We start from the raw sequence: 24,797 nt of genomic DNA on the forward strand, positions 1-24,797 counted from the left end.
TATCCGCTTCGAAAACGTTAGTCCGCTGCAGCGGATAAGCGGACTTTCGAAGCGGACCGCCCACCTTTGCAAATAACTCATTGTAATATATGCAGTAGACATTACTCATGCAGTTTTCAGGTCCTTTTCTGTGTTGCTTTGCAGACTTGGTAAAAAAAAAACCCTCACACCGGCCTTACGAGGTCGTTACGACGTTTACGGCGGCATTGCGGCGAAAAAATCGTGCACAACCGGGAGCATTCCTTGTGGCACCTGGGACATCCTCAACACTTCCTGGAGCATTCGTATGGATCCTTAAGCATCCGGGAGGGGTCGTAATTTCTTACGAGAGTTTTGGTCCAGACCAAAACTCTCGTAAGACAATTACGGCAGTGCTATGGAAATCTAGACCGCAACGCTTCCTCAACGCCTCCTCAATGCTTCCGCAACTGCCGTAACACCACCGTAAGACTCCGTAAGGCCATCTTAACCATCCGCAAGGATTCTGCCTCTCCTTGGATTCTCTGGCAGCGGTTGCTCCATCCATGGCTCTCCTGGATAGGTCTTGCCCCCTTGGAAGTCAGCAGCAGAATGAGGGGAGAGCGGGGGGGCCCCCGTTTTTATATTCTGGGCCGGGAACTGTAAGGAGCCGCAAGCAAACGTAGAGGCACCATATCTCCACTGTGTATATCCGCAACGAAGCCGTAGCAGTCTGTACTAAACCGTAATAAACCACTGTGAATCGGTCACGGTCAAGCAAAATCCTCTCCCGGGTGTTCACGATTTCGCTCAAAAAATCGCAACGCTGCCGTAGAAAGAACATCCGTGGACGTCCGTAGACGTCCGTAAAAAACATTTTTTGGTGTGAGGTACCCTTCACCTGCTTTTGAACTGGAGGACCGCGCTTTGTTCGTGGTCTGTTGCCTTTTTTCACTTTCAAATTAGTTGTGGATATAGGATTCTGCTTCTCACGTGTTGGCCCTTTCTTCAATGCCCTTCTCTCTTGTTCTTGATGTTCCACAATCAAACGTCTTTTATAAGGAGAGGATGTGTTGATAACGCTTTTTCGGGGCGAGTTAAATCTCCGACAGTGCATAGTCACTGTCGGATTTTTATACAGAATCAAGTGTACATGTTATCGGCTGTTAACAAACAGCCGATACATGACGGCTACTTGGACCATGCCTAGTTTTGCTTAGTCACATATTTCGGTGCAGAAAAATTTATTTGATTCAAATTTTGTCAGTGAACATGCTGTTTTGTGGACTTATTCTATTAGCTTCCTGTGTGGGGAATATGGACAAGGACCGCGGGGAATATGGACATGGGTCCATATTAGACACTACCAGAGGGTCCATATTCCCCACACCATGCCTCTCGATCATGTCAGCATGCCCAGTACATATGGGCTGGGATGGAGTTTTCTACACACAGTGGTGCTGGAGACAGCGCTCATGTGTACTCAGCCAGGGACACCACTCATCAAACAAGCTAGTGACTACATGTACATACACAGTACTGCATGCTTATGAATTGTAAAATTTGAGATGAAAACTTTTGGAAGTTTGCACTTACCGTCATTAAAGAGTTTGAATCAACTGCAGTTGTTCACTTGCTGGTCGGCCATACTTGTTTATCCCGTGATATGGAGACGAGGCTTGATGCAGTGCATCATGGGAAATTCAGTGGGGTCCATATTCCCCCGGGGTCCATATTACCCCCACCCACTATATCATAAAAATTAATAAAAATTGGAGAATTGCCGCTCATCCCATTTGCAACTTAACAAAACCAGGAAGCGCAATAAGTCAGAGGTACGAATTCCTGATGGAAAGTGAACTGACTGCAAGATGTCATGGTGGCGACACAGGCAGAGCATTGCATCGTAGTGTAGGTCATCACGTCGAAGACATATTAAGCTCGCTGTCCTGTCTGAGAACACTTGCCTGTATGCATCGAAAATTCCCAGGTAACCTTTTAGAAAGAGTAAGGTGTTGTGTGCTGGTGCTGCCTCTTGCTTTGTAACATTACTGATGCCTGGTGGGTCACAGTGTAATCCATCAGAGATATGATAAGTGATGGTAATAAAGTGAGTGGTAACCTCCTTTTAAAGAGGTGCTCACTTATCACCATTTGGACAAAGTAAACAACACACAATATAGGTGCTCTAGCTCAGCACATAAGCACCCTTTTCACCTTGTTCCCATTTGCTTTTGTGACATTTTGACAGGAATATGCTTCACATTAAGAGCTCTTTGAAACTGCTTGAAAAGGTTGAATGATCTTCCAAAGCAGGGATAGAAGTCATTGTTTTTAACAGAGTGATCTGAGGCCCATGGAGGAGTGTGTGTATACATCACATGCTGGACGAGGACGTCAGGAGGCAAAAGTATAATCTTACATGAATTACAAGCATATTATAAAAGACGATGAACACATCAACCAAGTATATGGGGCTTGAATCTGTTATCCGAGCATCGCAAACTACAACGTACAAGCTCAGATGGCAAAGTCTACCAGGCCAACTGATATGTGACAAACTTGATAAGATTGTGAGACTTGCTGATATGTATAAGAGAGACAGGAAATAAAGTACAAACGTCCTAATTTGGGTTCATAAAGAAACATGTGCGATCCGAGAGAGAGATAGTTATCTGAGCACGTCAGCTCGACTCTGGAATAACGTTACATTAACCTTTCACTGGAAATTGCTGCAAAAGATAACTTTTGAACACCAACGCTGTTGCGTTATCTGCGGCACACAGGAGGGTAAAATGTAATCTGTTCTAATATGCATTTGCTGGTACTACTCGTACAATCAAAACAATAAATCGTTCAACACGTACAGACTAGCGGCCAATGCTGGGAAGTTTAAATTTATAGACAATCTTCACGCTTGAACCACAAAGTTGAAACCTGAGAGCTTGCATGCACAAGTGTTGTTTTTAAAAGTTGAAACCTGAAAGCTTGCATGCACAAGTGTTGTTTTTAAAAGTTGAAACCTGAAAGCTTGCATGCACACGTGTTGTTTTCACAAAGTTGAAACTGAAAGCTTGCATGCACACGTGTTGTTTTCATAAAGTTGAAAACTGAAAGCTTGCATGCACAAGTGCTGTTTTCACAAAGTTGAAACCTGAAAGCTGGCATGCACACGTGTTGTTTTCACAAAGTTGAAACCTGAAAGCTTGCATGCACAAGTGTTGTTTTCACAAAGTTTAAACCTGAAAGCTTGCATGCACATGTGTTGTTTTCACAAAGTTAAAACCTGAAAGCTTGCATGCTCATGAGTTGTTTTCACAAAGTTGAAACCTGAAAGCTTCCACGCACAAGTGTTTTCACAAAGTTGAAACCTGAAAGCTTGCATGCACAAGTGTTGTTTTCACAAAGTTTAAAGTTGAAAGCTTGCATGCACACATGTTGTTTTCACAAAGTTTAAACATGAAAGCTTGCATGCACAAGTGTTGTTTTCACAAAGTTGAAACCTGGAAGCTTACATGCACACGTGTTGTTTTCACAAAGTTGAAAACTGAAAGCTTGCATGCACAAGTGTTGTTTTCACAAAGTTGAAACCTGAAAGCTTGCATGCACAAGTGTTTTCACAAAGTTGAAACCGGAAAGCTTGCATGCACAAGTGTTTTCACAAAGTTGAAACCTGAAAGCTTGCATGCACAAGTGTTTTCACAAAGTTGAAACCTCAAAGCTTGCATGCACAAGTGTTTTTACAAAGTTGAAACCTGAAAGCTTCCATGCACACATGTTGTTTTCACAAAGTTGAAACCTGAAAGCTTGCATGCACAAGTGTTTTCACAAAGTTGAAACCGGAAAGCTTGCATGCACAAGTGTTTTCACAAAGTTGAAACCTGAAAGCCTGCATGCACAAGTGTTATTTTCACAAAGTTGAAACCTGAAAGCTTGCATGCACAAGTGTTGTTTTCACAAAGTTGAAACCTGAAAGCTTGCATGCACAAGTGTTGTTTTCACAAAGTTGAAACCTGAAAGCTTGCATGCACACGTGTGGTTTTCACAAAGTTGAAACCTGAAAGCTTGCATGCACAAGTGTTGTTTTCACAAACTTGAAACCTGAAAGCTTGCATGCGCAAGTGTTGTTTTCACAAACTTGAAACCTGAAAGCTTGCATGCACAAGTGTTGTTTTCACAAACTTGAAACCTGAAAGCTTGCATGCACAAGTGTTGTTTTCACAAAGTTGAAACCTGAAAGCTTGCATGCACAAGTGTTGTTTTCACAAAGTTGAAACCTGAAAGCTTGCATGCACAAGTGTTGTTTTCACAAAGTTGAAACCTGAAAGCTTGCATGCACATGTTGTTTTCACAAAGTTGAAACCTGAAAGCTTGCATGCACAAGTGTTGTCACAAAGTTGAAACCTGAAAGCTTGCATGCACAAGTGTTATTTTCACAAAGTTGAAACCTGAAAGCTTGCATGCACAAGTGTTGTTTTCACAAAGTTGAAACCTGAAAGCTTGCATGCACAAGTGTTGTTTTCACAAAGTTGAAACCTGAAAGCTTGCATGCACACGTGTGGTTTTCACAAAGTTGAAACCTGAAAGCTTGCATGCACAAGTGTTGTTTTCACAAACTTGAAACCTGAAAGCTTGCATGCGCAAGTGTTGTTTTCACAAACTTGAAACCTGAAAGCTTGCATGCACAAGTGTTGTTTTCACAAACTTGAAACCTGAAAGCTTGCATGCACAAGTGTTGTTTTCACAAAGTTGAAACCTGAAAGCTTGCATGCACAAGTGTTGTTTTCACAAACTTGAAACCTGAAAGCTTGCATGCACAAGTGTTGTTTTCACAAACTTGAAACCTGAAAGCTTGCAGGGGGGGGGGAGTCACACATGGGTGGGAGGAGGCAGGGGATGGGTGGGACACGGTGGGTTGGAGTGGAAGCATGGGGGGGGAGTCACACATGGGTGGGAGGAGGCAGGGGATGGGTGGGACACCGTGGGAGGACGGTCTGGCTGGAGTGGAAGCATGGGTGAGTAAGGTGGGTGGGAGGAGACAGGGGAGGGGTGGGACATGGTGGAAGGACCCAGAGGGACCCAGCATTGCCTGTACCTTTGATAGTGTAAAACATGACTCCAATTCCTCAATTTTCCCAACCTCCCACCTCCAACCACTCTGAAACCCCAAGTCCTCACCCTCCCCTCCCAACCCTCCCGTCCTGACCCGAAAGCGTAAATCCTCTCCCAACTTGAAGCATTCAAACACCCTCCCCGCTGGTCACAGTTGCCTGTCCAACTCACAATCCCATGAGATTTGCAGAAAAGACATATGACCATGAGCAGGTCATTGCCACACATATGCACGTCATTTTGTTTCGAGAACAGATTCACGATGGCCGACTGGTGGCAATTTTGTTACTTAAACGTGTCCCCAACCATTTCTCAGACATGCATAGACCGATTTTGTTCAAACTTGGCACAAAGACAATACATAATGATCGTATACATAAAGTGCATTCAGAAAGTATTCAGACCCCTTCACTTTTTTCACATTTTGTTATGTTGCAGCCTTATGCTGAAATCGTTTAAATTCATTTTTTCCCTCATCAATCTACACTCAATACCCCATAATGACAAAGAGAAAACAGGATTTAGAAAGTTTTGCAAATTTATCAAAAATAAAAAACTGAAATATCACATTTACATAAGTATTCAGACCCTTTGCTATGACACTTGAAATTTAGCTCAGGTGCCTCCCATTTCTGTTGATCATCTTTGAGATGTTTCTACACCTTGATTGGAGTCCACCTGTGGTAAATTCAATTGATTGGACATGATTTGGAAAGGTACACACCTGTCTATATTCGGTCTCACAGCTGACAATGCACATCAGAGCAAAAACCAAGCCATGAGGTCGAAGGAACTGCCTGCAGAGCTCAGAGACAGGATTGTGTCGAGGCACAGATCTGGGGAAGCCAACAAAAAAAATCTCTCCTGCATTGAAGGTTCCCAAGAGCACAGTGGCCTCCATAATTCCTAAATGGAAGAAGTTTGGAACAACCAGGACTCTTCCTCGAGCTGGCCGCCCGGCCAAACTGAGCAATCGGGGGAGATGGGCCTTGGTAAGAGAGGTGATCAAGAACCCGATGGTCACTCTGGCTGAGCTCCAGTGATCCTGTGTGGAGATGGGAGAAACTTCCAGAAGGACAACCATCATTGCAACACTCCACCGATCTGAGCTTTATGGCAGAGTGGCCAGACGGAAGCCTCTCCTCAGTGAAAGACACATGAAAGCCCACTTGGAGTTTGCAAAAAAGCACCTGAAGGACTCTCAGACTGAGAAACAAGATTCTGTGGTCTGATGAAACCAAGATTGAACTGTTTGGCCTCAATTCTAAGCGTCATGTCTGGAGGAAACCAGGCACCGCTCTTCACCTGCCCAATACCATCCTAACGGTGAAGCATGGTGGTGGCAGCATCATGCTGTGGGGGTGTTTTTCAGCAGCAGGGACTGGGGGACTGGTCAGGGTTGAGGAAACAATGAACGGAGCAATGTACAGAGATATCCAAAATGAAAACCTGAAACAGAGCGCTCAGGACCTCAGACTGGGCCGAAGGTTCACCTTCCAACAGGACAATGGCCCTAAGCACACAGCCAAGACAACACAGGAGTGGCTAAGGGACAACTCTGTGAAGGTCCTTGAGTGGCCCAGCCAGAGCCCTGACTTGAACCCAATCGAACATCTCTGGAGAGACCTGAAAATGGCTGTCCACCGACGGTCCCCATCCAACCTGACAGAGCTTGAGAGGATCTGCAGAGAAAAATGGCAGAAAATCCCCAAATCCAGGTGTGCAAAGCTTGTCACGTCATACCCAAGAAGACTCGAGGCTGTAATCGCTGCCAAAGGTGCTTCAACTAAGTACTGAGTTAAGGGTCTGAATACTTATGTCAATGTGATATTTCAGTGTTTTCTTTTTAATAAATTTGCAAAACTTTCTAAAATCCTGTTTTCTCTTTGTCATTATGGGTTATTGAGTGTAGATTGATGAGGGAAAAAATGAATTTAAACGATTTCAGCAAAAGCTTGCAACATAACAAAATGTGAAAAAAGTGAAGGGGTCTAAATACTTTCTGAATGCACTGTATGTACAAGATTTTGTTTTGTAATCCCCCTCACTCTCCTTTGGCCGCCCAATCACGCTCCTCTGCAACCCACACTCCTCTGCAACCCACATTCCTCCGCAACCCACACTCCTCTGCAACCCACACTCCTCTGCATCCCACACACCTCTTCAACCCACACTCCTCTTCAACCCACACTCCTCTGCAACCCACACTCCTCTGCAACCCACACTCCTCTGCAACCCACACTCCTCTGCAACCCACACTCCTCTGCAACCCACACTCCTCTGCAACCACTCCTCTGCAACCCACACTCCTCTGAAACCCACACTCCTCTGAAACCCACACTCCTCTGCAACCCACACTTCTCTGCAACCCACACTCCTCTGCAACCCACACTCCTCTCCAACCCACACTCCTCTCCAACCCACACTCCTCTCCAACCCACACTCCTCTCCAACCCACACTCCTCTGCAACCCATACTCCTCTGCAACCCACACTCCTCTGCAACCCACACTCCTCTGCAACCCACACTCCTCTGCAACCCACACTCCTCTCCAACCCACACTCTTCTTCAACCCACACTCCTATGCAACTCACACTCTTCCCAAACTCACACTACTCTCCAACCCACACTCCTCTCCAACCCCACATCACTCCTCTCTACACCTGCTCACTCCTCTCTACCCCTCCCACTGCTTTCCACCCCTCCTCACTCCTCTCTACACCTCCTCACTCCTCTCTACACCTCCTCACTCCTCTCTACACCACCTCACTCCTCTCTACACCTCCTCACTCCTCTCTACACCTCCTCACTGCTCTCTACCCATCCGCACTCCTCGCTACACCTCCTCACTCCTCGCTACACCTCCTCACTCCTCGCTACCCCTCCTCACTCCTCTCTAACCCTCCTGCCTCCTCTCTACCCCTCCTCACTGCTCTCTACCCCTCCTCCCTCCTCTCTGCCCCTCCTCACTGATCAATATCCCTCCTCACTCCTCTCTAATGTTATGGATTCGTCACTTCCGTTGTTGTGGTTCTCATCCACTGTAAACATTTTTGGTTGCATGTACTATTATTGTTATCGTTTAGGTGAAATAGAGATAACTGTTTTCGAAAGGTAAAAAAAGTTAGTGTTTTAAAAAGAAACCGGAAACCGGACCAGGAACCGGACGAGGAAGAAGGAGAGGAAAAAGGAGGTGGAGCAAGTGAGGTCGGAGAAGGAGCCGAGCTGCTTGGAGGTCTGGAGCAAACGCTGGCGAACGGGGGTCACTAGCGAACTTTGGGGTTTCCTGGGAAAGGGATTCCTGCGACAGAGTTGTTATCGCTGTGACAGATAAACCTACGTGACAGGTTTTGTGGTTGATTCCGAAGAGAATCATTGGAGTGCCGTTACGTCTCAAGAACGGACCGTTGGCCATTTTGCCTCATGCCTGATTTCGCATCACTCCAGGTTTTTCACCTTGCTTCAACCATTTCACCGCATCCAGACGTTAACCTGGTGTGTGTGTGTAACGTGGATTTTGAGTGTGAATTTGCGGTTCGCCGATTGGGAGCCGTTGAACGTCCATACCCGAAGGTGTGATTTCCCAGCCGCCTCTTGAGGACACTTTTGCCTATCTTTGGCAGTGTGACTGTCACCCGAGCGGGATTCTGGTCTCGATACAACATCGTTCTGACGATCACTGGAGCGTGGATCGACTTTGGTTTGAAGCCGGGACAGAGACATTGGGAATGTTATTTTCGCTCACTTGGAGCACAGTGAGTTACATTGTATGAAACTGATGGTACCATCATAGGAATGATATATTGGTTGTACAATTGATTAATATTGTTATTGTACTGTTATTCTTGTGTGACCTTAATACAATACTTGTTTGTTGGTAACAATTGGTGTGGTTTCACCATTGATCTTTGACACACAGAATAACACATCTTTCTGCCGTGACTCCTCTTGGGGCTCGGAGGTACACCGTGACCGGGGTTTGGGGAGGACCACTTAACAGAAAATGGGGCCCCGTCCGGGATAGAATTCCCTAACATTCCCCAAATTCCCAAATTTGGAATTTTCTAACATTCCCAAATTTTTCAAAAAATTGGATTTTTTTGTGTGAAGGTTAACAGGTGCTAACTGATAGTCATCATGGTGTTTGATGCAGAAACGTTTGCGGTGTCCCCTAATGAGGCACAGTTCCAGGCGTTAAAAAGATCGGAACTCATGATATTGGCCAAATATTTGAACTTGGAGGTCCGAGTTAGTATGAAGAAAGCAGAGATGCAGACATTGGTGGTAGAATCTCTGGTGGGACAAGGAACATGGAAAGAGGCAGCCTTGGATTGGTTACCCGAGGAAAAAGGAAATGAGGAGCTCCGGAAAATGGAGATGCAACTGCAGAGCCAGGAAAGGTTAAAAGAGTTGGAATGGAAAGCCAAGGAAAGAAGAGCAAAGGAAAGAGCAGAACAGGAACGAGAACTCGAGGAAAGAAGAGCAGAGGAAAGGAGAGCCGAAAGGGAGTTAAAGTAACGTGACATGGAGTATCAGAAGGAACTTAAACTCAAGGAGCTGGAATTACTGGGGGAACGGAGAGAAGTAGTTTCCATGCTGGCTAGTTCGACAACTAGTCAGAACACTTGGGATGTTGGTAGGCATGTGAGGCTGGTTCCATCCTTCAATGAAAAGGAGGTAGCAAAGTTTTTTTTTCATTTTGAGAAGGTGGCTCAAATGCTAAAATGGCCTGTGGGGTCCTGGACTATGTTAGTGCAAAGTGTTCTGGTGGGTAAAGCTCAAGATATATTTTCGGCTTTACCGATTGAGCAATGTGCAGATTATGAGATAGTGGAGAAAGCCATTCTCAAAGCCTATGAATTGGTCCCTGAAGCTTACCGGCAAAAATGCAGGAATGCCAGGAAGAGGGAGAGTGAGACCCATGTGGAGTTTGCCAGAATGAAGGAAACCATGTTTGATAGGTGGTGTGACTCGAAGGAGATTGGGAAAGACTTCAACCTGTTACGACAATTGATCTTGGTGGAGGAATTGAAACAGTGTGTCCACGTGGATATTAAAGTGCATCTGGATGAAAATAAAGTACCAGAGTTGTATGAGGCAGCAACTGTGACAGATGACTATGCCTTGACACACTGGATGGGGTTCCACAAACCTAACTTCCCGCCTAGAGTTAGCCAGGGGAGTTATGGTAAATCAGGTTCGGAGAACAAATTTTCATGGAGGCAGCCTAGAGAGGACTATGGGGACAAATCTGATACCGCGACTTTTAGGGATCAGAAGACTACTGTTCCAAGACAGACTTATCTTCCGGAGGGGGGGGGGGGGGCGAGGCAGACCACGAGTTTTTCCTCTGGGCCGATGCGCTTTTTGCAATAAACCTGGGCATTTGATGTCCCAATGTTATGCCCTGAAAAGGAAAAATCAGGAGCGGAGTCAAACTAGTGCAGCTCCGAATGCATTGGCCAATGCGAGAAATCGTCCTTGGAGGACAGTGCCTTGTGAAGTTTCCCATGCCAAAGTTATGGCATCACAGAACGACCTTGACCAAGAGGGTTACAAACCTTTTATTTCAGAGGGGTTTGTGTCACTGGATGGAGACTGAACGAACCAGAGACCTGTTAGGGTATTGAGGGACACAGGAGCACATCAATCGTTGATGCTTGAGGGCATTTTGCCATTGTCGGAGAAGACGGCAACTGGTGTTAGTGTTCTTTTACAGGGGGTTGGTGGCTGTGTTAAAGCTCCACTTCATGTAATCCATTTAGAGTCTGATTTGGTGTCAGGACCGGTCACCGTAGGTTTACAAGCCACTCTACCTGTAGAGGGAATCTCTTTTGTTATCGGTAATGATTTGGCCGGTGGTCAAGTTTCTGGTAATCCGATGTTGGTTGAAAATCCCAGTATGGAAAATAACACAGCACAGTTAGAGCAGGAGAATCCGGGTATCTTTCCATCCTGTGCAGTGACTCGTGCTGTGGGTAGGAAGTGCTCTGAAGAGAAGGAGAAGGAAGGCGATGTGGATTTGGGTTCCTTAGAGGTATTGGAGGAAGATTCAAAAGAGGAAATGGAGTGTCCGTCGGAGACATCTGGGAACGAGGTTGAACAAACGGTGCTGGTCCGAAAGCGACTTGTTGAAGAACAACACGGAGATTCGGAGATCCGGAGTTTGATTGATAAAGCCGTTACAGAGGAAGAGGCTATGAAGATACCTGTTGGTTACTTCATGAAAGGGGAAATGCTCATGAGAAAATGGAGACCACCGCAGGTGCCAGCAAACGATGAGTGGAAAGTTCATTACCAAATTGTGGTGCCACCGCCGTACCGGAAGGAGATATTGAGTTTGGCGCATGAGACACCTTTGGCCGGACACCTTGGAGTGAACAAGACATGTGACAGAATATTGGTACATTTTTTCTGGCCAGGAATGCGACGTGATGTGGCGGAGTTCTGTAAATCTTGCCACTCTTGCCAGCTGGTGGGAAAACCTAATCAGAAAGTCCCATCCGCACCTTTAAAACCCATTCCAGCTTTTGAAGAGCCTTTCAGCCGTGTCATTATTGACTGTGTAGGCCCTTTACCTAAAACTAAGGCTGGACATCAGTATTTGCTGACCATCATGTGCGCTTCCACAAGGTCCCAGAGGCAGTGCCTCTTAGAAAAATTACTGTGGCAGTTATTGCGAAGGCCTTGATTAAATTTTTCACTTTGGTTGGCCTACCTAAGGTCATCCAGTCTGATCAGGGTTCCAATTTCATGTCAACGCTGTTTCAGCAAGTGGTACACCTGTTGGGAGTGGAGCAAGTAAGATCAAGTACTTACCATCCCGAGAGCCAAGGGGCCTTGAAAAGGTTTCACCGGACATTGAAGAATATGATCAGAACGTACTATTTTGAATGTGACAAGGATTGGGATGAGGGAATACCCTTATTGTTGTTTGCTACGAGGGAATCCGTTCAGGAGTCATTGGGATTCAGTCCTTTTGAACTTGTGTTTGGACACGCAGTGCGAGGACCGTTGAAATTGGTGAAAGAACAGTGGCTACAGGAGGAGTCGCAGTCAACAGTGGTAGAGTATGTGTCAACGGTTAGGCACAGATTGGCAAAGGCTTGTGAAGTTGCGAGAAGAAACTTGAAAGTGACACAGGATAAAATGAAAGTGAGACATGACAAGAAATCTCAGATAAGAAATTTCAGTCCTGAGGACCGGGTGTTAGTGTTGCTTCCTGTTCCAGGTCAGCCACTACAGGCTAGATATTTTGGTCCCTATGCAATCGAAAGGAGGGTTAATGAAACAGATTACGTGGTGACAACTCCCGACCGACGGAAAAAGCGGCAGCTGCGTCATGTCAACCGACTGAAGAAATATTATGAGAGGAAGCCTGTGGGGAAAATGGTTCCTGTCTCACCTGTAGTCGGGGTGCAAGAGAATCCAGAGGTTGAGGCCGGTGTGAAGTTTGATAACTTTGATGACCAGGCTTGTCCCAGATTGACGAACACAGAAGTGTTGAGTCATTTAGATGAGAAATTAGGTCATTTGACGAGGGAACAACAAGGACAACTATCCAGCCTAATTTTTGAGTTTGCACATTTGTTCACAGATGTACCTGGTCGTACTGACCTGGTATATCATGATATTGAGGTGGGGGAAGCCACTCCTGTGAAGCAACACCCCTATCGGATGAACCCTGTGAAGATGGAGTATCTTCGGAAGGAGGTTCAGTATATGTTGGAGAATGACATCATCGAACCAAGCAGCAGCGAATGGAGCTCACCATGTGTGTTGGTTCCAAAACCCGATGGCAGTTTTCGTTGTTGTACGGATTTAAAACGGGTTAACGCAGTGACCAAGACCGACTCATATCCCATCCCGGGGATTGATGACTGCATTGATAGAATAGGCCCAGCTAAATTTGTAACTAAGTTTGACTTGCTGAAGGGTATTGGCAGATTCCTCTTTCTGATAGAGCCAAGGAAATCTCGGCTTTAGTCACACCAAATGGGTTGTATCAGTACAAGGTTCTTCCCTTTGGATTGAAAAACGGGCCTGCTACATTTCAACGGCTGATTAATAAGCTCATTGCAGACCTTGAGGGGGTGGAGGCTTATCTGGATGATGTCATCATCCACACCATGACCATGGAAGATCATATTAAACAAATTCATGCATTTTTCAAGAAATTGACCGAGGCAGGGTTGACCATCAACTTATCTAAGAGTGAGTTTGTAAAAGCACAGGTGGTGTTCCTCGGCCATGTAGTAGGTCAGGGTCAGGTGCAACCAGTGACAGCCAAGACAGAAGCCATTGATCGCTTCCAAGTTCCAAAAGGGAAGAAGGAGCTTATGAGATTCTTGGGTATGGCTGGGTGGTACCGGCGGTTCTGCAGGAATTTTTCTGATGTGGTAGCCCCTTTAACGAATTTGCTGAGGAAAGAGACCAAGTTTGTTTGGGATGACAAATGTCAAGATGCCTTTGCCCACGTCAAAGCAATATTAATGAGCTCTCCTGTCCGAGCAGCACCGGATTTTCAAGCACCTTTCAAGTTGGCCATCGATGCAAGTGATGTGGGGGCTGGGGCAGTTCTATTACAGGAAGATGAGGATGGAGTGGATCACCCGGTGTGCTTCTATTCCAAAAAGTTTAACAAACACCAGGCAAATTATGCCACCATGGATAAAGAGACCCTTGCTCTCCTGCTAGCGCTTCAGCATTATGAGGTGTATCTAGGAACTACTACCTTTTTCCTATAAAAGTCTTCACTGATGACAACCCCTTAACCTTCATTCAAAAAATGAAAAATAAAAATCAGAGGTTGATGAGATGGAGTTTGGCTTTGCAGGAGTTCAACTTGGAAATTGAGCATGTAAAGGGCAGGGACAATGTCGTTGCTGATGCTTTATCCAGAGTGCCCTAACTTAAAAAAATTCCTGTGGGTGTTTGGAAGTTTTGTTGCTTTATTTTGGGGAATATTAGTTATTGTTGCTCACGTGAATTGATCATTTGGTAGTGAGATTTAATTTTGTTTGTTAAAAGAGTTTTTGCATGTAAAGAAAGTTTTCACTATGTTCCAACTTTCTTTCTTGAGGAGGGGGGGGGGTGTTACGGATTCGTCACTTCCGTTGTTGTGGTTCTCACCCACTGTAAACATTTTTGGTTGCATGTACTATTATTGTTATCGTTTAGGTGAAATAGAGATAACTGTTTTCGAAAGGTAAAAAAAGTTAGTGTTTTAAAAAGAAACCGGAAACCGGATCAGGAACCGGACGAGGAAGAAGGAGAGGAAAAAAGGAGGCGGAGCAAGTGAGGTCGGAGAAGGAGCCGAGCTGCTTGGAGGTCTGGAGCAAACGCTGGCGAACGGGGGTCATTAGCGAACTTTGGGGTTTCCTGGGAAAGGGATTCCTGCGACAGAGTTGTTATCGCTGTGACAGATAAACCTACGTGACAGGTTTTGGGGTTGATTCCGAAGAAAATCATTGGAGTGCCGTTACGTCTCGAGAACGGACCGTTGGCCATTTTGCCTCGCACCTGATTTCGCATCGCTCCAGGTTTTTCACCTCGCTTCAACCATTTCACCGGATCCAGACGTTAACCTGGTGTGTGTGTGTAATGTGGATTTTGAGTGTGAATTTGCGGTTCGCCGATTGGGAGCCGTTGAACGTCCATACCCGAAGGTGTGATTTCCCAGCCGCCTCTTGAGGACACTTTTGCCTATCCTTGGCAGTGTGACTGTCAACCGAGTGGGATTCTGGTCTCGATACAACATCGTTCTGACGATCACTGGAGAGTGGATCGACTTTGTTTTGAAGCTGGGACAGAGACATTGGGAATGTTATTTTCGCTCACTTGGAGCACAGTGAGTTACATTGTACGAAACTGATGGTACCATCATAGGAATGATGTATTGGTTGTACAATTGATTAATATTGTTATTGTACTGTTATTCTTGTGTGACATTAATACAATACTTGTTTGTTGGTAACAATTGGTGTGGTTTCACCATTGATCTTTGACACACAGAATAACACATCTTTCTGCCGTGACTCCTCTCGCGGCTCGGAGGTACACCGTGACCGGGATTTGGGGAGGAGCACCTAACACTAACCCCGCTCACTCCTCTCTAACCCTCCTCACTCCTCTTTACCCTCGTCACTGCTCTCTCCCCCTCCTCACTCTCTTCTCTCCCTCCCCCACTCTCCACCGCTCATTCCTTTCACTAATATCCCCCCTCTCGCCCTTCACACTCCTTTTTCCCTCTGTCCTTCTCAAAGCCCTCACTCCTCTCCAACCATCAATCCTTTCTCCCCTCACTCGCCTCTTTCCCCCCTCTCACTCCTCCTCTCCTCTCTCCTCACTTCTCTCTCCTTTCCTCAACGAATTAAAAATTGATTAAAACCAAACGTTATTATTTAATAAACATTGTATTCCATAGTTAGTCTATATTACTACGTACAACATTTTTTGAAGTACTTTATTGTTTAATTACATCGTTGGAAATGAGTAAACTCGCCTTAAACAAACTCTGTATATACACCCCGGGAATATGAAAAAATATCATTCGTCTACAGTTCGATCCCGAACTTCAGTATTCAGTCACTCTACTTTTACGAAGTAATATATAAATAATTATTTCCTCGTAGGGAACCCAACCCTCCCCCTCTCCACCCCCTCCCCTTCGCCAATACCCTCTCCTATCTCCTTTCCCCGTCCCCACATCGCGTCCAACCAGAAACGTTCAAAACAGCTATTGGAATACATTTCGCCAATGTGCTCAACTTTTTCTGGAACTGAAAATTAAATCATCCTAGTGACTCTGAAAAATAAAATCAGATGATGAATTTGAGTCGAGATAAAGCTGTGAGGGGGTCTGACTAGACTTTATATTACAGGCCTTAATTTAATTTAAAATGCATTTTGTTTTCCAAACGGTAACTTTCGTCCAATGTTATTCCATTTTTTTTGCAACCGAGTCTAAAACCACCGGAGCGACCCTAAAAATGAACTCAGATATCGAATTAGGGTTGAGATAAAGTAGTGAAGTAGTCAGAAAGCACGAGCCAAACAAAAAAGGCCTCAGATTAGAACTATGTGGTTTGAACAAAATGGTGGAGATTTGTTTTTGAAGCCCCTCCCAGAATGGGTGTAACCACTCCCTCAACAGGGGGAAGTCCCACCCATGAACGGACAGATGTCAGACAGACACACTGGAGCAGGGTATTATAGTGATATGCATTGCATACATACTGCTTTACACAATGGCCAATCTTGTTCAAGCGGGTGCGAAGGGATACTGCACAGTGCACATGCACAGTGGAGTGAAAACGCGTCTCCATTACTCAGCCTTTGTTAAAAGCCGGAAGTAATTCGCGCACGCAGTTTCAATATATTTCGAACGACAGCATTTTGGTTTTGCAAAAAAAAAAACATTTTGAATTGGAAATCTAAAAAAGGAAATCATGACCTTGGACAAGTTTATAATAACATTGGTTCAATCTCTGCTTGAGAGGATGCCACATAGTTATTTGGGCGGTGTATACGTTAACAGACCACCGTCTCGATCGTCGAGGCAGATCTTTACAAGGCCTGTGATTCCTATCGGCACAAAATCCTTTTGACTGCCACTTTGATAGTTTTACAATAAAGGGGAAATGTCTAGGCATGCATAGTGATTGTGAATATGACAGCTCTGATGTGTCTTCAGCTTCGCGTAGCGGTGAGCACTAAAATGGCGACCATAAGATGTTTCATCAGGATGAAATTGTGTGTCAGTGCGTGGAGTCATAGCAGCTGTCCAACCAATGGGTGGGAAGGATTGTTACATCCAGACACAGGAACAAGCATATTCTTACTAGTACACTACTGCAAAGCCGCAATGAGCTGGCGAAGCCAAAGTCTCTTGCCACTATTTTACCCATCACTATGGCATCAGTAGGTTAGGTAGTTGGTAGTAGGTAGGTGTAGTATGTACCGTACCTCATTCAAAATGACACCATTTGCATTCTGGATGAGATTAAAATTTATAAAATTTCCTTCTTGATTAATTCGGTGAATTCCGTCTCAACTTTGGATATTTCCGGCCGTGAAAAACTATCCCCTACAGCCGCGAGATTTCTAAAAAATAGTTCTTCGTCAATTTTAGAATATTTGACGCCATTTTCAGCCTCCGAAACGCGTAATAAGCTTTTTTGAAATATTTTTCAAATGCTCGAATCTCATTGGTTCCGGTCTTTGGTGACGATTTTCGTTGAAGATAACCAGGGCCCGTGCGGGCCCGGGGAACGAGGTTGGTCTTAAAGTATTTTAATTACAAATTAGAGGTGCATAAGATTGTGAATCAAAAAAAGACGGGTGAAACAAACTCCTATTGAACCTTTTCTCAAATTTTTATGCATACTTCAGCATCTGCAAGATGATGGCCTCCATGGAGCGATTTGGTGCGTCAAAGCTTCGAAATTCTCAAAGGATTCAGCAAAATCTGGCTTTTCAACATAATACGTATGCGTTCATTCACAACACCGGCTTCGCCGGCTAATATGACCCTACTGCAAAGCCGCAATGAACCGGCGAAGCCAAAGCCTCTTGCCACTATTTTACCCATCACTATGGCATCAGTAGGTTAGGTAGTTGGTAGTAGGTAAGTGTAGAAGGTACCGTACCTAGTTCAAAATGACACCATTTGCATTCTGGATGAGATTAAAATTTATAAAATTTACTTCTTGATTAATTCGGTGAATTCCATCTCAATTTCGGATATTTCCGGCCGTGAAAAACCATCCCGTACGGCCGCGAGATTTCTAAAAAATAGTTCTTCGTCAATTTTAGAATATTTGACGCCGTTTTCAGCCTCCGAAACGCGTAATAAGCTTTTTTGAAATATTTTTTCAAATGCTCGAATCTCATTGGTTCCGGTGTTTGGTGAAGATTTTCGTTGAAGATAACCAGGGCCCGTGTGGGCCCAGGGAATGAGGTTGGTCTTAAAGTATTTTAATTACAAATTAGAGGTGCATAAGATTGTGAATCAAATAAAGACAGGTGAAACAAACTACTATTGAACTTTTTCGAAATTTTTTGATGCATACTTCCGCATCCGCAAGATGGCGGCCTCCATGGAGCGATTTGGTGCGTCAAAGCTTCGAAATTCTCAAAGGATCCAGCAAAATCTGGCTTTTCAACATAACACGTGTTCATTCACAACACCGGCTTCACCGGCTATTAAGATAGCATCTCAATCTGGGGTCAGAGCGTCACAAAAGCTGAGTTCACATGGGAATGCCAAGCCATAATAAACATGCATCGGGCATTAGTTCTTACAGTTGGAATCAAGTGAAAGGCTTTGATAATTATTAGCTCACAAAGTTGGTCAATAAGTTGACTTCAGATGGATGTGGGAAGAATAATCAGGACGATGAATTATTTTCACGCTTTCTGATCAATAAGGATGTTGTGAGGCCACAAATTTACTGATCACCCCTCGTGCAACAACACATTGAATGCCAAATGCTGAAGCGGTCATACCGTTCATTTTGGAAGAGAAGAGTATTAGGCAAGTGGTTCGTACAATGGGTTGTCTTGGTATGCACTGTATTCTGACTCTATAGGGAGACAACGAAAGAAGGTTATGCAAAATTAAGGTGAAATAATCAACGACACAATTTCCATTTGTATCACTTTTACCATTTTTACTGTCCAATAATTAATTGGTGAAATAATTACCACTGGCTGTCCTACTTTTCTGCCGCCAATGAATAACACCTTTTGATAGACTCGTGTTAATATTACAGAACTTTTGTTTTTGATTCAGAACTTAATATATTGTTGCGAATATGGAATTTGGCCTCCATATCCGCTTGTAAATATTCCCCTATTTTCTCCAATACTCCCCAACTTTCCCCAATCCCCCATTCCCTAGTCCCATTGCATGTAAATAACAATCAGTAGAGCCGACCTTCCCCTTATTCCCCCATTAAATGTCGTGCCCAGGTCCACCGCACCACACGTAGACAACTTTCGGACATCTTCCTAGTTATTCTTAGTCTATGTCAGTTAAGGCCTCGTCTCCATTAATTATGACTCTTCGTTGCACCAGAATGTGATTATATGGCATCAGTAGTGAGTTTAGGACCTTTCCCATACCTCCTTCCATCTTCTTCCCCAACAATTACAACAACAACAGAGGAGATGGCGGCGGCGCGGGGGAGGATGCGTCCTCACACCGGCTCGATTAGCGCCATTGACCACGCGCTCCACGGGGTTACCACGGAGGGGCTGGCTGTCAGCTCCTCCTCAAGGGCGGAGCCTGGTAACCCCCCGCACCCAATCAGAAGGGCGGACCGATTCCATCTGGGGCGGCGCTAGCGAGCCGAGGGCGTGTCACTCCCCGCCGGATATACGCGGCCACGTAGCGGACGTGACGTCAGATGCGCCCCCAGCTGGAGAAAGAAGGACCTGCGAGCGCTGAAACAGATGCGCCTGAGTTTGGAGAGGCCTGAGAAAGACCCGCCTGAGAAAGAACGTCACCTCTGAGCGCTGCGACGAGACCTCCCCGCATCTCTGGACCGAACCGTGTTGATCCTGCCCCGAGCCCAGGTGCACCTGGAGCCATCGCTACCTTGCCTTTCCTAGCCATCAATCCCCGTGTGAGTCAGCTTTGTCCCGTTTATCTGTCGTCTGTTGGGAATAATATAAGATTGTGTCTAAGTGCTTGTCTTTCTATGTTGTACCTCTCGTCCCTGTAATCTGACCTTCCGTAACGAATATAATCTCCTCCGGAGGTCTTGAGAACCGTATCCCTGGTGTCGTCATTTTATAACCCAGCCGGGTGTCTTCTTTTTCTTATTGAGCCAGCGTAACGCGACTTCGTCAACGTCGAGTATAGTCGGGTAATTTGTGCGGACACGACGGCCATTCCGCTCGGCCCACTTTAACATCAAAGTCGTGTCTGTAACAATTGGTTGTCAGGAGTTGGATTCGAACCTGGGACTAAATTTATTTAGCCCAAATTTTGGAACACCAATTGTACTATTAGAGTAACAATTGGTGTCGAGGAGTGAGATTCGGACCCGGGACTAAATTAGTTAGGCCCAAATTTTGGGAGGGAAAATCGAGCCGGAGCGCGTACGGCGCTCGACCGAATCGATTCGGAGCGCGGTCCCGCGGTTACTGCGCTCGCCGAAATTATAACGAAAAAAAAAATTTGGATTTGTTTTACGAAACTCGAATTTTGCAAGTCGCGCTATGGCGGATCAAGACGGCTGGGGTCCGGTAGCGGAGAGTGAAGCAGGGTCGGTCCAGGACCAAATTGAGGGACATGAGGGACATGAGGAGAGCGAAACAGCGAGGGTAGCAGGCACGCAAAATGGCGCCTCGCAAGAGCGCGCGGTAGCCGAGCCCGCTGTATCAACGGGCTTTAACATGCAGCCGATTGACATACAGGCCCTCATTGCGCAGCTACAGGCAGCTGTACAGATGAGTATGGGGAGCCAAATTGAGCGATTGGGTGAGCGATTGGAGGGCCAAATGGGGGTAATGGGGAACCGGATGGAGGCTCAGAGTGAGCAAATGGGGGTAATGAGGGACGAAGCGAGGGCTCAGAGTGAGCAATTGGGGGTAATGAGGGACGAAGCGAGGGGTACCGGTGAGGGGTTAGACAACGGGATAAAAGAGGTGAAACATGGGTTAACGGGGGTAGAAAATAGAATGGCTGCCCAGGAGAATCAGATAGAGGGAGTGAAAAATGGGTTAGAGGGGTTAGAAAACAGTATGGAAGGCAAATTGAGGGACATGAGGGACCAAGCGGAAAGGGAAGTTAAACAAATGGAGCAGCAGATAGAGGGGGTCAGAATGGGGGTAGAAACCAAACTGGATGCTCACAGGGAGGAAATGGAGCAGATGAGGGTGGCATCTGGGCAGGAGATGCAAGTGATGGGAGAAGAGATCAGAAGAGGAGTGAGTGAGGAGGTCGGAGGAGTGCGCGAGGAGGTGAGGCACTGTAAGGAGCACATGGAGAAGGAGGTGAGAAAGGGGACTGTAAAATTGCAAGGGGGCATAGAGGACCTGACGCAGGAGGTGGAGCAGCTGACGGTGGGACAAACGGAGTTAGTGGAGCAGGGTCAAAGGAACACTGCGGTATTAGGAGGTTTAAAAACGACACAAAACGACATAAAAAACGACTTGATAGCGACGAAGAGGGAATGTCAGATGGTACGTGAGGGACTGACAACGAGGTTGGACGAGGTGATAGAGGTAATGGAGACGAAGGACCGGCAGGTGAGGACGCACCTGGAAACGGTCAAGGTAGCCTTAGAGGATGAGCTTGAGGAGACGTACCGGGGAATAAAAGAGGTGAAGCACAAATTAGAAGAAGTGGAAGAAGGGATGAGCGAAATTAAGAAGCGACGGAGAGGGGATAAGAAAGAGATAAAAGAGGAAGTAAAAGAATTGGTCCAAAGTCTGTGTTTGGATCGTGATGATGTGCTCATTAACCGGATGAGGGATTCGCAGGTGATGGAGGAGAAGCGAAGAGGAAGAGGACCCGGTGTAAGTGGTGACCAATATGGTCGTGCGTATGATGCGCCAGGGGATTTAAGAAGCTTGGGGATTGGTTTGGATCCGGGTGTTCGTGAAAGGCCGTTGGTGAGGTGTGTGACAGGTCTGGTGTGCGAAAGAGGAGGTGTGCGAGAAAGTCCGACTCTGGGGTGTGTGAGGAAAAAGTGTGTGCCAAGGAGTGAGGGTGCTGGCGAGAGTGAGTCGGTCGTAGCGCGTGTGCGAGGGAGCACATGGAAGCGTGGTGTGGTGAGTGTTACAGAGGGTGTAACGGGAGAGTGTGCGCGAGAAAGGTGTGTAACGGACAGGTGCATGGGGAAAGAGTGCGCTGTCAAGAGTAAGGGTGAGTGCGCTGTCAGGAATGGAGGTGGAAGTAGTGAGAGTGACATGGAGCGTGAGTTAGTTGTGACAGGTGAGCGAGGATGTACACCTGGGATGGAAGGATGCACACCTGGAATGGTAGAGCGTGAGTGGGAATGCACGCTGGAGTTGGTGGTGAGGCACGTGGTTGGGTGTGCGAATGAGGGCACACCTGTGATTGTCACAGAGGAGGTGACCAAGGAGGGGGCGCGAAGAGGTGTTTTGGTGAGGTGTGCGACCAACGAATGTGTGCCAAGGTGTTCGGTGGTCAGGTGTGTGACCAAGGCTGTGAGTGGAATGGGTGTGCCTGGGTGTGTAAGGAACGGTACAAGGAGAATGGGAACAGCTGCATGTATGAGCAAGAAAGGGGTAGCGTATGCATGTAAGCCTGCAGGTGAGGTGTCGACGATAACCGGGTTAAAGGTTAGGTCGACTTTTAGCCGAATCGGGCCCTCGGTGCGTGCCGGGCTTCGCGTGCCGCGAGAACCAGCGGAGATCCGAGCCACGGCGGGTTCGAAAGGACCGCCGTGCGCGATCCACGCTGGGCCTCGCGTGGAGCGGCCGCGTCCGGGCTCCACTAGGCGGAGCTGGCAGCCCGATAGAAAGGGTCGTCATGGCGACCACTTTTTGGTGAAACGTGCCGGCAGGTCGAGATCGGGGCATTGGATGGCTCCGTGCCGAGATGGTGCGTGGGATCTCGGCCCGGGTAAACCTCCTTCCCTGCACCGAATGCGGGACGCACCCAGCCGCTGGCACAGAACAACCAGCATTCATGGCTTGGCTTTACGAAGCCGGGCTTTGGACAGGAATTGGCGCATCGAGAGGCATTAGTGAGTCGACTGGGTGATGAGGTTAGTGTTTTGGACCCAAAATTAGAGAAAAACAAAATTTGATGATTGGCAAGGGATTGGCAGTAGTGATTGGCAGATGATGGGTAGTGATTGGCAAATTTTTGATTTGTTGAAATTTGATGTGCAAAATTGGTAGTGAGAGACCCCCGATGTGGTGGGATGGCATCCCTGCCACCCTTCCCATGAGGGGGGCAAAGGAGCAATAGTTTATGGGGTGTATGGCAGTGAAAACTAGCCCGGGTGGGTTAGGTTATATTGATAGGGCCCTAGAAGATGACATTAGGTGACGTTAAGGTTAGTTAGTGACTGATACCTGTAGTGGGGACGCAGGTAGATTAGTGGGGATTATAATGACGTGGGAGCGCAATAGTTTAAAGGGACGACTGGGAAGCGCAAGTTTCAGAGGGGAGTAGTTAGATGAGATGATGCCGTGTGGTTGAGAGTTGAACAGGTGTGATTGCACAGGTGTGCAACTGGACAGGTGTGTGGAACAGTGTATGAGTAGTGAGTGAGTGGATCAGCGCGAATGCGCTTGGGGAGAGAAGGGTGCAGGTGGCACCAGGTGTGAGAGCACAGGTGTGCAAGTACAGGTGTGTGGAGAGAGTTGGAGTAAGTGGTACGGAGTGGTGTGCATGGTGCGAAGGTGTGGATGGGGGAAGAGTGGACCCCTTTCACGAGTACCCGGGGCGGGTAGTGTAAGTGTTAGGTAGAGGGTGCAGGTAAATTGTGGTTGGATATTGGCATTTGTGGTGCGGTTGCAGAATGGTGTTGTGAATGGGTGCATTAGTGTTGTGGAAATGGCTGGGCGTGTAGCCTGTTAGTGTGTGGTAGTTGGTTGGGCACTCCACCACTGTGAGGATGTCGGCCAGGTGAGGCCGCAGGTGGGCTCTGGGAGCCGGTAGTTGTGAGTGGGTGCCTGAGGATCCCGGGTGTGGATCGGGTAGCCCAGTGCCAGAGAGGGCACCGAGTGGGGAGAGTGCCAGAGGGCCTTCCCCTGGTAGTTAGGTTAGGGCAAGGAGCAGGTAAACTCGGAGGCAACTGCAGTGGTGGAGGTGTGCAGGTGGGTAGACCCACTGGGAGAGGTACACGCCGCAGCCCAGAAATTGTGCGAGGGCACCGGGAGATGAATCGGGGGAGTGAGACCCCAAATTGAAGAGCACCACAGTTTGGCCAATGGGAATTGGTTTTTAGAACCAATAGTGTAAGAGGGCCAATGGTTTGGCCGGAGAAAGACCCCGGGTAGTGTAAAGTTGTAAAGTCATTTAGGAAATAGTTAGGATTGATGAACCTGTCGCACCATACGCAGCCACTTACCTGTGGTGATGATGATGACTCCACACCTGTGTTTTCTTTGTTTTGTTGCAGGAGATGAATCGCTGTGTGGATTTGTGAGACGCATCACGACGTGGATGAGACATTGGGGTGATTCCATCTCTCCCTCCCTAGGAGGGACTGATGATGAATTGGTAATGGCAAATTATGATGTTGAGTTGGAGATGGCAAATTTTGATGAGAGTTGAAAATGGCAAATTTGATTGGTTAGGAGGGAGAGAAGACGAATTTGGTATATGGGAGGAACGGGGAAGACAGTAGGGATGTTTGTTGATTTGTAAAGTAGATGTTTATGGGTAGTGTTGTGTTTTGTGGATACAGTAAGGGGTAAGGGAGGGGCCATGTAGGTTACCTGGTGGGGGGGGGGGGCGTACGATAGGAACGTACCTGTCTCACCTGGTTCCCATGTGCCCCCAGTGTGCATCACCTTACATTGCGTGCACTTTTGCGCCCTTACCACCTTACTCACTTGTCTGCTTCTTTTGTCTCCCACCTCCGAGGATCTGGCTTTGGGGTAGAGAGAGAGGAGAGAGAGGTGCTGGCTGCGCAGTTGTGGGCCTGCACTTTCGCTGTTTGCTGCCGGGATCGATACACCATATGGACCGCAATGTTTGTGGCCACCCACAATGGACCGCAGTTCGTTTGCGG

General features: G+C 46.7%; 1 protein-coding gene across 2 annotated transcripts in view; it reads right to left on the reverse strand.

Annotated features, from left to right (window-relative positions):
• The window catches only part of LOC137424377 (uncharacterized), a 169,902-nt gene that overhangs the window by 21,927 nt on the left and 123,178 nt on the right, over window positions 1-24,797 (reverse strand). For both annotated transcript variants that reach the window (XR_013623015.1, XM_068111772.2), the window contains exon 9: window positions 18,580-18,656. Coding sequence is in view for 1 of the 2 variants with exons in the window: in XM_068111772.2 (XP_067967873.2) it covers window positions 18,604-18,656 (53 nt within the window). In the remaining variant the exon portion in view is untranslated. The remainder of the gene's footprint in view (window positions 1-18,579; window positions 18,657-24,797) is intronic.

Source organism: Myxine glutinosa, chromosome 4 (genome assembly GCF_964187855.1).
Source record: "Myxine glutinosa chromosome 4, kmMyxGlut1.1, whole genome shotgun sequence".
NCBI lineage: Eukaryota > Metazoa > Chordata > Myxini > Myxiniformes > Myxinidae > Myxine > Myxine glutinosa.